At 45.6% G+C, this 14145-nt stretch overlaps 1 protein-coding gene across 1 annotated transcript in view; it reads right to left on the minus strand.

The window, feature by feature from the left end:
* CPED1 (cadherin like and PC-esterase domain containing 1) overlaps positions 1-14145 on the minus strand; it is a 344542-nt gene that overhangs the window by 180083 nt on the left and 150314 nt on the right. Inside the window, exon 14 of the mRNA XM_068276408.1 lies at positions 12637-12823. Within this exon, the coding sequence (XP_068132509.1) occupies positions 12637-12823 (187 nt within the window). The remainder of the gene's footprint in view (positions 1-12636; positions 12824-14145) is intronic.

Here is a 14145-nt window from a genome sequence, read left to right on the forward strand (position 1 = left end):
AGTATCTAGTTTTGTCACTAACTATCCCTCACAGGGGCTCTCAATCTTATCTCTACCATAGTCATTTGTCCTTTGTAGTCTAGGGCCAATTTTTAATGTACCACTTGGGATTCTCCTTTTACACATGGAAACATAAAATATTACTGGGAGTCAGTTTAAGAAGGACTTGCTAGTGGTTCTTGCAACAACAGGGCTTTATTTCTTAAAGTGGAACTAAACTCAGAACTTCCTCACTGCTCTAAAAGATTAGCCACTGCACAATAACCTTAGGTGGGGGGGGGGGGGGGATCTTCATTACAATGAAAATCTGTAATGATTGGTGTCAGCACACAGAGATCTCTGATTATTGGTGATCTGCAGTATCACCAATAATACAGATGCTATACCCGATTATATGGTGATCTGCAGAATCACCAACAATACTAGTATAGCCTGACACTGGACAAGCAATGGGAGATAGTGTTTGGTGTAACAGTAATACGGATGAGAGAGTTCACCCGAGGAGCGGGTGACCCTGAGTTTGCTGCAGCCAGCGCTCACCTTATGGGTGGATGAGACAGACCGTGCTGCAGCCAAGGGGTAAATATGTACCACAACAAAGAGAAGGAATACAATAGTGCTGTACAACTGATCACCTGTGGAGCAAGTGATTCAGACTGTACTGCAACCGGGTAGGGTTTGGTGCACAGTACAAGGAGGGATATCCCAGTAACGCTGGACTAAGGATCCCCTGAGGAACAGGTGGAACAGACTGTATTGCAGCCTAGGAGTAGTTGATATAGACAGTACTGCAGCCTAGGAGTAGTGGATACAGACAGTACTGCAGCCTAGGAGCAGTTGATACAGACAGTACTGCAGCCTAGGAGCAAGTGACACAGACAGTACTGCAGCCTAGGAGCAAGTGACACAGACAGTACTGCAGCCTAGGGGCAAGTGACACAGACAGTACTGCAGCCTAGGAGCAAGTGACACAGATAGTACTGCAGCCTGTGGATACCTGAAGGGCGGGTATCACAGACTAAGCAGCAGTATTGCACACCTGAGAGGTTGGTGTAGAAAACTAGATTCCCTCACCAGTGGCAGAGCCCACTGATGCGGGTAGCGAGGTCAGACAGGCAGAGTTGGCAACGAGCGGACAGATACAGTACAGGAGTGGAAGACTGATTCAACGTCAGGGACAGGCAGGGTCGGCAACGTGAATCAGATAGGCTGAGGTACAGAATCGACAAACGGAAGAATAGTCAGAGCTAGCAAAAGGTCATAACAAATAAACAATGCACTAGCTATCAACAGAATCTAGCTAAGTGTGGATCCCCGGCTCCGGCCGGTTCTAGCACACTTTGGGATCTGACTGGGGTCTGAGCACTAACACACTATAGCATTCGCAACAGCAGACGCGGAGCTACTGACAGACCTGCTCTATATATACTGAACATGCTCCACAGCGCCGCCCCAGTCACTCACCCAATCCGGATGCTAGCTGGAGTCAGCTGACCGCATGATCAGCTGACTCCCCTCTTAGCTGCATAAAGATCCTGTCGCTCTGCTCGCGTGCGCGTAGCTCTTAGCCTGTGAGCAATGAAGGACCAGGCATAACCTGAGCATGTAACCGCGTGGCAGAGGCCGCAGGCTGATACGCGGAGATAGCCGCCATGCCGCTTGACTCAGCGGCGGCATCTCCGCTATTCCTTACAGTACCCCCCCGAGGAGTGGACTCCAGACACTTCCCACCCGGCTTCTCCGGGTGCAAATCATGAAATTCTTTCCTTAACCGGTTCAGCGCCGCGGTCCGAAAATCTCATGCATCCGAGCAACGTTCACCTCCCATTCATTCGCCTATAACTTTATTGCTACTTATCACAATGAATTGATCTATAGCTCGTTTTTTCCGCCACCAATTAGGCTTTCTGTGGGTGATACATTTTGCTAAGAGCCACTTTACTGTAAATGCATTTTAACAGGAAGAATAAGAAAAAAACGGAAGAAATTCATTATTTCTCAGTTTTTGGCCATTATAGTTTGAAATTAATATACGCTACCGTAATTAAAACGCATGTATTTTATTTGCCCATCTGTCCCGCTTATTATACCATTTAAACGATGTCCCTATCACAATTTATGGTGCCGATATTTCATTTAGAAATAAAGGTGCATTTTTTCAATTTGCGTCCATCACTATTTATAAGCTTATAATTTTAAATAATATAATAACATATTCTCTTGACATGCATATTTAAAAAGTTCAGACCCTTGGGTAACTATTTATATTTTTTTTTTTTTTTTTTAATTGTTGTTTTTTTTTTTTTTAAATAAAAAAAGTGTATGTGGGTAATTTTTGGTGTGGGAGGGAAACTGCTAATTTTAAATGTAAAATAATGTTTTTTTTTTATCAAAAATGTATGTGGGTGCAGTTTACTATTTGGCCACAAGATGGCCACAGTGAAAAAAGTCCTAGATGCGAACCAGCTCGCATCTAGGAACTAAAATGCTGAGAAGTTGTTTCCTGGGGGCAGAAATACCGCGCTCTCTGGAGAGAAAGCGTCGGTATTTCTGCGGGGAAGTTAGATCGGTGAATGGGAATTATATTCCCATTCACTGATCGGGGGGCTAGCGGCGGGCAGCGGGAGCGCGCGCGGGGGCGCGCCCGATCGCGCGCACGAGCCGGCGGCAGCACCAGTGCCTATCTGGACGAGGAAGCTCGTCCAGATAGGCCGAACTGGTTAAATCCTCAGCATGCATGCGACAACACGGCACCCAAGTTCTCACCTCCAGCCCATACCCATTCCAATGGACCAGGTACTGTACAGAATTCTGCACGAATCGAGAATCCAGAATCTTCTCGATCTCATACTCAGGTTGATCATCCACCATCACGAGGGGGGGGGGGGGAGAGGAATGCACGTGCACAGCAGGCTTTAACAGAGACACATGGAACGATCTCACGCCTCTCATTCTGGCTGGGAGATCAATCGCATATGTGACATCATTAATCTTTTTTGTGACAGGATATGGGCCTATAAATCTGGGTCCTAACTTGGGTGATGGTTGTCTCAATGCCAAATGCCGAGTAGAAATCCACACCATGTCCTCTGGGGAAAACTTACACTCAACAGAGCGCCTCTTGTCCGCCTGTTTTTTCTGAGACTGGAACGCTTTCCCTAAATTTCTCTTAACTGAACCCCAAATCTCCTTTAACGCCCTTTGCCAATCCTCTAGAGCCGGGAAAGGGGAAGATGCCACTGGTAAAGGAGAAAACTTGGGAGATTTTCCCGACACCACCTGAAAAGGGGAAAATCCTGAAGAGGAACTCCTCAGGTTATTATGTGCGAACTCTACGAACGGCAGGAACTTTACCCAATCTGATTGTGCATCTGCCACATAACACCTGAGGAATTGTTCAAGGGACTGGTTCACTCTTTCGGTCTGGCCATTGGTCTGTGGGTGGTAGCCTGATGAGAAAGACAGGTTCATACCCAACTGATGGCAAAAGGCTCTCCAAAATTTCGACACAAACTGGACTCCCCTATCTGACACCACATTCTCCGGAATGCCATGCAGCCAGAAAATGTGCTGAATGAAGAGATCAGCTAACTCCTGTGCCAAGGGGAGTCCTTTAAGAGGGACGAAATGAGCCATATTACTGAACCTATCCACTACCACCCAAATGACCGTCTTGCCCTCAGACCTAGGGAGTTCTCCTACAAAGTCCATTGACAAATTAGTCCAGGGCTCATTTGGCACTGGTAGAGGTTGTAAGGTGCCAACTGGAGCCTGGCGGGAGGGTTTGCTTCTAGCACAAACTGAACATTCCCTCACAAATTCCTTACAATCAGATGCCAGCGAAGGCCACCATACACATCTAGCTAAAAGATCCTGAGTTCGGGTAGCCCCTGGATGCCCAGCATTCTTATGGGTATGGAATAATTGTAAGAGTTGTAGGCGGAACGGGAGTGGCATGAACATAACCCCCTCAGGCTTCCCTTCTGGAGTATCCTGTTGATAAGGAGCCAGCGTAGCTGTCCAGTCCTCCCAGGTCTCGGTAGCTGCCAACACCACCTTCTGAGGTAGGATGGTCTCAGGGGTTGAAGACTGGACTGTCTCAGGCTCAAAACACCTAGATAGAGCGTCCGCCTTAACGTTCTTGCTACCTGGTGTATACGTAATAATGAATCTGAACCTTGAAAAGAATAAAGACCAACGGGCCTGCCGAGGTCTAAGTCTCTTGGCCCCCTTGATGTACTCCAAGTTCTTATGATCTGTATAAACTTTAATTGTATGTTCTGCCCCTTCCAGCCAATGGCGCCATTCTTCAAAGGCTAATTTGATAGCTAAAAGCTCCCGATTACCAATATCATAGTTCCACTCGGCAGGAGAGAACCTACGTGAAAAGAAGGCACACGGGTGCAGTTTGCCTTGGAGTCCAGAGCGCTGAGACAGCACAGCCCGAACCCCTATTTCAGACGCATCGACTTCCACAATAAAGGGGAAGGTGACATCCATGTGTCTCAGGATGGGAGCGGAACAAAACAACCTTTTCAAAGTGGCAAAGGCTGATTGGGCCTCTTCCGACCAGTGATATGTGTCAGCCCCTTTCTTTGTAAGACTGGTGAGAGGTGACACTACCGAGGAGAAGCCTTTGATGAACTTTCTGTAGTAATTGGCAAAGCCAAGGAATCTTTGGAGTGCCTTCAATCCCACAGGTTGAGGCCACTCCAAAACAGCAGAGACCTTCTCGGAATGGTACTTCCGTGACCTCGAAGAGGCACTTCTCCAACTTTGCATAAAGTGAATTCTGTCTTAATTTCTGAAGAACAAATTTAACATGTTTACGATGCTCTGTCAGGTTAGCTGAGAAAATTAGTATATCATCAAGATATACCAGCACAAATTTTCCCAAGACCTCCCAGAAACCCTCATTGATTAATTCCTGGAAGACGGCAGGAGCATTACACAACCTGAAGGGCATAACCAGATACTCGTAATGCCCGTCGGGCGTGTTGAACGCCGTCTTCCATTCGTCACCGTCCCTAATGCGTACCAGGTTGTATGCCCCTCGCAGGTCTAATTTGGAGAAGATACTGGCATTAGTCACTTGTGTGAACAAATCGTCTATCAAAGGTAACGGGTACCGATTTTTCACCGTGATCTTATTTAGACCTCTGTACTCAATACAGGGCCTAAGCCCTCCGTTCTTCTTCTGTACAAAAAAGAACCCAGCCCCAGCGGGTGACCGGGAAGGACGGATAAAGCCTTTGGCCAAGTTTTCCCTAATGTATTCTTGCATTGCCAGTTTCTCAGGCCCAGACAGATTATAGAGATGGCCTCTAGGGGGCATACAACCAGCTCTTAACTCTATGGGACAATCATAACTCCGGTGAGGCAGAAGTTTATCCACAGACTTAGGGCAGAAGACATCCACAAACTCTGCGTACTGCACTGGTACCCATTTAACCTGAATCTTGGTGGCACAAACAGCAACCCTCTCCAAACAATGATGACGACAATGGGTAGACCAGCTTTGTAGCTGACCTGACGCCCAGTCGATCTGAGGGGAGTGGAGTTGCAACCAGGGCATCCCAAGTATGATGGTAGAGGTAGCCATGTGCAGGACAAAGAACTGTAATTCCTCTTTATGTAACACCCCTATATTACATGTCATTAAGGGAGTCTTGGAAAGAGGTTGTCTACACTGTAGCGGAGAGTCATCTACGGCTGTGACCACAATCTGCCGGTCTAAAGGGAGCATTGGAATCCCCAATCTTTTTATGAAATCAAAATCTATAAAATTGGCTGCAGAGCCGGAGTCTACAAAGGCCTCTGTAGATGTGGTCTGACCTTCCCAAGTGATGGAGCAGGGAAGGAGTAAACGATTATTGTTTAGAGGTATTGACTGCTTGCCTAGGGTATTACCTCTGACTACACCTAGGCGGCAGCGTTTCCCGACTTCTTAGGGCAGTTCTGGACAACGTGACCCTGCTCAGCACAGTATAGACACAGTCCTTCTGACCTTCTGCGTTTCTTTTCCACTTGCGTCAATCTAGAATGTCCGATTTGCATCGGCTCATCTGGAGATGATGAGGGTGGAGAGGAGGCATAAGAGACAGATCTTACAGCTACTTTTCCACGGGTCTGTTTCTGATAACGCAGGCGGTGATCTACTCGCACTGCCAAAGAGATTGCCTCGTCTATAGATTTGGGTTCGGGATGTCCCAACATCAAATCAGAGACTGCATCGGACAATCCTGACAGGAAACAGTCTAGTAATGCATACGTCCCCCATCTAGCTGACACAGCCCACTTCCTAAATTCCGCAGCATAAACCTCCACCGGATTACGACCTTGTCTGAGGGTCTTTAGCTTCCTCTCAGTAGTGATCGCCACATCCGGATCATCATATATAACGGCCATGGCCTTAAAAAATTCCTGAACCGAAGATAATGCCTCGTGCTCTGCCTGAAGACTATATGCCCATGTCTGTGAGTCTCCTGTCAACAGAGTCTTAATAAATGTTATCTTCTGGCTTTCTGATCCAGATAAGTTAGGTCTCAACTCAAAATAAGATAGCACACGATTCCTGAAATTCTGAAAGTCAGATCTATGCCCTGAGAACCTCTCGGGCACAGCCATACGTAAATCTGTAACTGGAGGGGATTGCACTGTATCGACAGCTGTTTGAAGTGTCCTGACTGTCCCAGACAGTTGGGTGATCTGAGTCTGTTGGATATTAATCACCCCGGTGAGATTATTCACAGCGGTAATCAGGACTTCAACTTGGCTGCGTAGTGCGTCCATAGTGTTTGGTCTGCTGTTCTGTAACGATTGGTGTCAGCACACAGAGATCTCTGATTATTGGTGATCTGCAGTATCACCAATAATACAGTTGCTATACCCGATTATATGGTGATCTGCAGAATCACCAAGGTGACATGTGGGAGAGGCGGGGAGGGCAGCGGAGCCGGCGAGGACTTAGCGTCCTAAACCCGACAGAGCTCTGAGCTATATAGCTCAGAGCTCTCGAAAGCATCTTTGTATTTGGGCTCCAAGGAGCCCCATTGGTCCTTAGCAGACCAATGGGGTTCCTTCAAATCAGAAGGAACCTCATTGGTCTGCTAAGGACCAATGGGGCTCCTTGGAGCCCAAATACAAAGATGCTTTCGAGAGCTCTGAGCTATATAGCTCAGAGCTCTGTCGGGTTTAGGACGCTAAGTCCTCGCCAGCTCCGCTGCCCTCCCCGCCTCTCCCACATGTCACCTATATACATGCTGGCACCCATGGGTGCCAGCATGTGTATGGGTGACAGGTGTGGGCGGAGTGGACGGCGGGAGCCGGCGGGGACTTAGAGTGTATGCGGCGGCCGGGTGAGCGGCGAGTGACGTCGGGTGCGGTGGTGTTACAAAGTAACAAAGTTGTTACATTGTAACAACTTTGTTACATTGTAACTGATTAGTATATTTCCGAGGATATTGCGTGGGAACTGGCTTTTAAAGGGACAGGTAAGTATTAATGGTTAATTAAGAATATTAAAGGACTTTTTTCGTGGTTATGTTTTTTGTTCAATTAAAATACTTTTTCTATGTGTTTGTGTGTTTATTTACTTTTAACTCTTAAAGGAAATAGGTAAGGGGTACAAGTACCTCTATACTCATTTCTCCTGGGAGGGGGGGTGGGCATCTGGGGGACCCCTTTTTAAAGGGGACTCCCAGATGCCACCATGAACCCCCCCCCCCCCAGGAAATCGCGGCCTCCACCTCCACCGCCCATTGGAGGTGGAGAAGAGCCCCTTGTCCTTGGATTGGACAAGGGCTCGGAGGGGGAGGGAAAAGCTTGGCTGCCCCTCCCCTTCCGAGACCCCCAATCCATGGACCATGCGGGCTGGTATAGTCAGGGTGCGGAGCCCCACGCGGCCGGTGCTCCGCATTCTGGCTATCCCAGTTTGCATGGGGGACAAGGGGTTAAAGAGGTCTGGGAGGGGGGACCCCACGTCGTTTTTTTTTTATATTTCCCACACTCAGAACGAAGTAAGTAAAACTTCCCACTTGGGGGAATCTATGAAAATAAAACACTATTGTTACCTGTGCAAAAAAAACTGACATTTTCCGCATTTAAAAGACATTTTTGCCCTTGAAACTTAAAAATCGATTTTCTCAAAAACTATAAGGTCTTTTTGAAAAAAAATGTTTTCCTCTTATTCCCACTGATCCCCTTAATATACCCTGTGAATTTGGTGTTCCTAAATTTTAAGCAGGCTTTGCTATTAACCGTTAAAGTCGGCGGGTTTTAAAATGTATATATTTTTCCTTTGAAACTTTAACATCAATTTTCTCAAAAACTATAAGGTCTTTTTGAAAAAATTTTTTTTCCTCTTATTCCTTCTGATCTCCTTAATATATTCTCCAAATTTGAGGCTCTTAGCAATTAAGGGGGCTTTGCTATTAACACTTAAAGTCGGCGGCTACCTAACATTGATCCATGCGTCAACTTTTCCGCTTGGCAGCATGACCTTACGCATTAATTGCTAGTAGGATTTTACGCGTAAGCCTATAACGTAACAACCTGAATTAAGGTATTCTTACGCGTAATTGCGTAAGGTCTATGCGTAATTACAGACATGTACCGTAATTGAATGTCTACGCCGTAAGCGTAATTCCGTAATGCGTAATAGCGTAAAATTACGCGTAACGATCCGTAAGCGTAGCTTTTTCCATTACGCCCAGCACTGGTATAGCCTGACACTGGACAAGCAATGGGAGATAGTGTTTGGTGTAATAGTAATACAGATGAGAGAGTTCACCCAAGGAGCGGGTGACCCCGAGTGTGCTGCAGCCAGCGCTCACCTTATGGGTGGATGAGACAGACCGTGCTGCAGCCAAGGGGTAAATATGTACCACAACAAAGAGAAGGAATACAATAGTGCTGTACAACTGATCACATGTGGAGCAAGTGATTCAGACTGTACTGCAACCGGGTAGGGTTTGGTGCACAGTACATGGAGGGATATCCCAGTACCGCTGGACTAAGGATCCCCTGAGGAACAGGTGGAACAGACTGTATTGCAGCCTAGGAGTAGTTGATACAGACAGTACTGCAGCCTAGGAGTAGTGGATACAGACAGTACTGCAGCCTAGGAGCAGTTGATACAGACAGTACTGCAGCCTAGGAGCAAGTGACACAGACAGTACTGCAGCCTAGGAGCAAGTGACACAGACAGTACTGCAGCCTAGGAGCAAGTGACACAGACAGTACTGCAGCCTAGGAGCAAGTGACACAGACAGTACTGCAGCCTAGGAGCAAGTGACACAGATAGTACTGCAGCCTGTGGATACCTGAAGGGCGGGTATCACAGACTAAGCAGCAGTATTCCACACCTGAGAGGTTGGTGTAGAAAACTAGATTTCCTCACCAGTGGCAGAGCCCACTGATGCGGGTAGCGAGGTCAGACAGGCAGAGTTAGCAATGAGCGGACAGATACAGTACAGGAGCGGAAGACTGATTCAACGTCAGGGACAGGCAGGGTTTGTGAGAAATAAATGAGGTGAAATTCATTTGGTGCCAAGTTTAATGATCTAGCATTAAAGCGGAGTTCAGGTCCGCTTTAAGTGAGCCAAACTTGAACTGTATAGAAGCTCATTAAACAACCTGTAGGCCGGTTTTACATCTATATTTTGTGTGTTGGGGATGTGATGCTCCTGCCGCATCTCACCACAATGCAAAAAAATGACAAACATATGAGCCTGCAGCAGAGTAGGCGGACAGGGTCATATGCATAGCACCGCCTCCCTGCTCAGTGATGTACTCCCTGCCGGGCAGGAAGTACATAACTGGGACTTTCGTCGATCCGTTAAGCACGGTGCTAGCAGTATTGCACTGTTGCCCTTGCTTTGGCGCAGATACTTACAATGCACTGCAAGGGACCGCAATAAATATGATAGTCTTCATGGCCATTTTGTCACTCCAGGCGAGAAAACCTCTGGCGCCACCCCCCCCCCCACCGTGTGGTGCCCCCTGATGAAAATAATCGTAACGCAGCAATGTTTCACCAGAAAATAATCGTAACGCAGCAATGTTTCACCATACAATAAAAGTAATGCGGCAATATTTCACCAGAAAATAATCATAACGCAGCAATGATTCACTTAAAGTAATCGTAATGCGGCAATCTTTCACCAGAAAATAACCGTAACGCAGAAATGATTCACCATAAAATAATCATAACGCAGCAATGATTCACCATAAAATAATTATAAAGCAGCAATGATTTACCATAAAATAATCGTAATGTGGCCAGTGTTCACCAGAAAATAATCATATTGTGGCCAGCGTTCACCAGGAAATAATCGTAATGTGGCCAGCATTCACCAGAAAATAATCGTAATGTGGCCAGCGGTCACCAGAAAATAACCGAAATATGGCCAGCGTTCACCAGAAAATAATCGTAATGTGGCCAGCATTCACCAGGAAATAATCGTAATGTGGCCAGCATTCACCAGAAAATAATCGTAATGTGGCCAGCGGTCACCAGAAAATAACCGTAATGTGGCCAGCGTTCACCAGAAAATAATTGTAATGTGGCCAGCGTTCACCAGAAAATAATCATAATGTGGCCAGCGTTCACCAGAAAATAATCATAACGTGGCCAGCGTTCACCAGAAAATAATTGTAATGTGGCCAGCGTTCACCAGAAAATAATCGTAATGTGGCCAGCGTTCACAAGAAAATAATCGTAATGTGGCCAGCGTTCACCAGAAAATAATGGTAATGTGGCCAGCGTTCACCAGAAAATAATCTTAATGTGGCCAGCGTTCACCAGAAAATAATGTTAAAGAGAATCTGTATTGTTAAAATCGCACAAAAGTAAACATACCAGTGCGTTAGGGGACATCTCCTATTACCCTCTGTCACAATTTCGCCACTCCTCGCCGCATTAAAAGTGGTTAAAAACAGTTTTAAAAAGTTTGTTTATAAACAAACAAAATGGCCACCAAAACAGGAAGTAGGTTGATGTACAGTATGTCCACACATAGAAAATACATCCATACACAAGCAGGCTGTATACACCCTTCCTTTTGAATCTCAAGAGATCATTTGTGTGTTTTTTTCCCTCTGCAGCTATCATCCACTGAAGTGTCAGGCTGTTTCTTCCTGCAGAGTGCAGACAGCTTTGCCCTTGTCTGTAATTCCTCAGTATGTGAAAGCCCAGCCAGCTCAGAGGACGATTTATCCAGCTTGTAAAAGATAAGAGAGAAGAGAGAAGCTGCCCTAATCTAAATAATACACAGGCAGTGTGCATAGAGGGGCCTGGAAGGGGGAGTTCATAGCTGAACCACAACACTGAAGAACTTGGCAGCCTTCCAGACACAGGCCGACAAGTCTGACAGGGGAAAGATACATTGATTTATTACAGAGACTGTGATAGTAGAAAGTGCTGCAGTACGCCAGAACACATTAGAATAGCTTTTGGAACTTGTGGGATGATAAAAAACAGGATGCAATTTTTGTTACGGAGTCTCTTTAATGTGACCAGCGTTCACCAGAAAATAATCTTAATGTGGCCAATGTTAACCAGAAAATAATCTTAATGTGGCCAGCATTCACCAGAAAATTATCCTAATGCGGGCGGCGTTTCACTAAAAATGTATAGTTACCTGTAAAAAGAAAAGCATTTACTCACCTGCAGAAGACTCCTCTCCCTGGGCGCAGTTCCCCCGACGATCTTCCTGCAGCAGCGCAGCCAGCCTCCGAAAGTCCAGCGCTGACAGGCAGAGCAGGGCTACAGGAAGATGGTGCCCGAAGCCCTGTACTGGAGACACAAATAGTTTCCAGTACAGGGCTTCGGACGCCATCTTTCCGTAGCCCTGCTCTGCATGCCGGAAGACTATGCAGGCTGGAGCAGGGAGCTGTGGGCTGATGAACTGGTGCGGCGTCTATTAGATGCCGCGGTCAGTTCATCACAGGGGCCGCACAGTCTGGCGGGGAAGGTGGGCACTTCCCCCCCGCGGCGGCACCCCTCCCCCACTCGGCGCTCCAGGCCACCGTTTGTCCTTGCCTGGTGGCTGGGACGCTTCTGACCCCTTGCAGCAAAATAGGGTAACAGAATGCAGGTTTAGCCTGATAGTGTATAAGGGACCTTAAAGATAAATAAGCTAAGTCTATGTAATGCTCCAAGTAGGGAATATGGACCTCTGCCTCTTTAAAGCAGCCATCTTATTTTAAAATGTGTCAAATCTCTAGGTGTGGCAGCAAGTTATAGGCAGGTCAGAGTCTCAGTATTGGCTGTTGTGAAAATTGTGCCCATTTCTGTAGTGGTGTGTGTGTGTGTGTATAAGTACCTGAAAGAGTTAATTGCTCCACCAGTCCTGCTTGGACTATCATCCACTGAGCGAGAACATATTTGAGCAGAGTGAGGCTGAGAACTGGTTAGCCACAAGGCTATGTAAAAATTACATATGGCTATGTTTACCATTTACCTACTACCCATATATGTCATCCACAAGAATATTTCTCTCAGTCACCACACTCTAGACACATGCATGCAGTACTATATATTATCTTACCGAACAGGAAAACAAGTAAAACCTTTTTTTTTCATAAATAAATAAAATGTACTTTATATTTTGTATTTCTCTCCACATTTCGTACCTTGGACCATCTTTGTCTTCCAGGTGCACTTGGCTTTCGCAGTGTGCAGGCTCTGCTCCAATTTCCACTGTCACTACATCAAATGGCAATTCTACATAGTAGTCTTTGATCTTAGGGTTGAATGCAGGGGTCAGGTCCAGAAGAGGATTGCTGAAGATACGTCTGATGTAAGATAGTGTATCATTATCTGTTCCAAGAAACAGTCAAAGAAGCAATGAGCTGGTATTACAGAACATATAAAACACGAGTTACCAGACAATGTCACTTGGCTTCAAGCAAATATTGCTATGCAGAACAATAAATGGAAACATTATAAATACCACGCTGTCACAGCAAAATACATAAATAAAAAATTAAACATTTAATTTAAAAAAAGCAAAAACCTTTTATAATGTTTTTGGTCTGAAACAATTACATACTTTCTTCTTTTATTTTTTTTACTGTGCTATTTTTTCACAAAGATTTGTAAGTCAGGAAAGTGTTACCTGTCTAGTATGGTACCCATACTAGAATTACGCCCCTCGAACAGTGACATGCTCCCTACTGGACAGGAAGCACGTCACCAATTTTTTTTTTAGATTGGTGCAAGTTCACTGCACTGCCAGTCTAGATTGTTGTTGTGCCATAGGCTCCAATGCAAATGCTTGACCATAGAGTGTCCATCGCCTCCACCATTTTTGGAATAACGTCCTCTGTATGACATCACACCACGTTAGTAAGGCCAGTCTCATAGAGACAAATGGCCAATACGAGCAGCGAACAAGTGAATATGAAGCATGACGCATCGCCATTGTGTGAAAGGGGCCTCAAGGAAACAACACACAAGCACAGGGAGAACATGGATTTCTAAACAATGGCAACAAAAAAAGCTTATTGTGTTGACTTAACGCTGCTAGTTTTTGTGTCACCCTCCTCCCCTCTCCATTGCATAGTACTGTACATGCTTCTCAGCTATAGCTGTCTGTACAGCACTCCAGCACATTACCATGATCGCCATGATCAAGCAACGATTATTAAGGGCAACACATCTATGTTTGAACAGATAACTAATCTTTTACCATTCTTGAAGCCCTGATGCATCACAGTGTGATGGACAGATAAGTGTTTGCACACGTTAATATAAAGTCATAATGTATATACCGTAGGGTAAATTAACTTGCAGATATTGGGAATGAAGTACTAATGGCTTAAAATGTGTATCACTTAATGTAACAGCTATTAACACTTAAAGAGGAACTCCAGTGAAAATAACGTAATAAAAAAAGTTCTTCATTTTTACAATAATTATGTATAAATGATGATTTAGTCAGTGTTTGCCCATTGTAAAATATTTCCTCTCCCTGATTTACATTCTGACATTTATCCCTTCGTGACATTTTTACTGCTGGCAGGTGATGTCAGTGGAAGGAAATGTTGCTTGCTTTTTTGGCAGTTGGAAACAGCTGTAAACAGCTGTTATTTCCAACAATGCAACAAGGCTCCCACAGTGTGATGTCAGAAACATGGTCC

Source organism: Hyperolius riggenbachi, chromosome 3 (genome assembly GCF_040937935.1).
Source record: "Hyperolius riggenbachi isolate aHypRig1 chromosome 3, aHypRig1.pri, whole genome shotgun sequence".
In the NCBI taxonomy this organism is placed as follows: Eukaryota; Metazoa; Chordata; class Amphibia; order Anura; family Hyperoliidae; genus Hyperolius; species Hyperolius riggenbachi.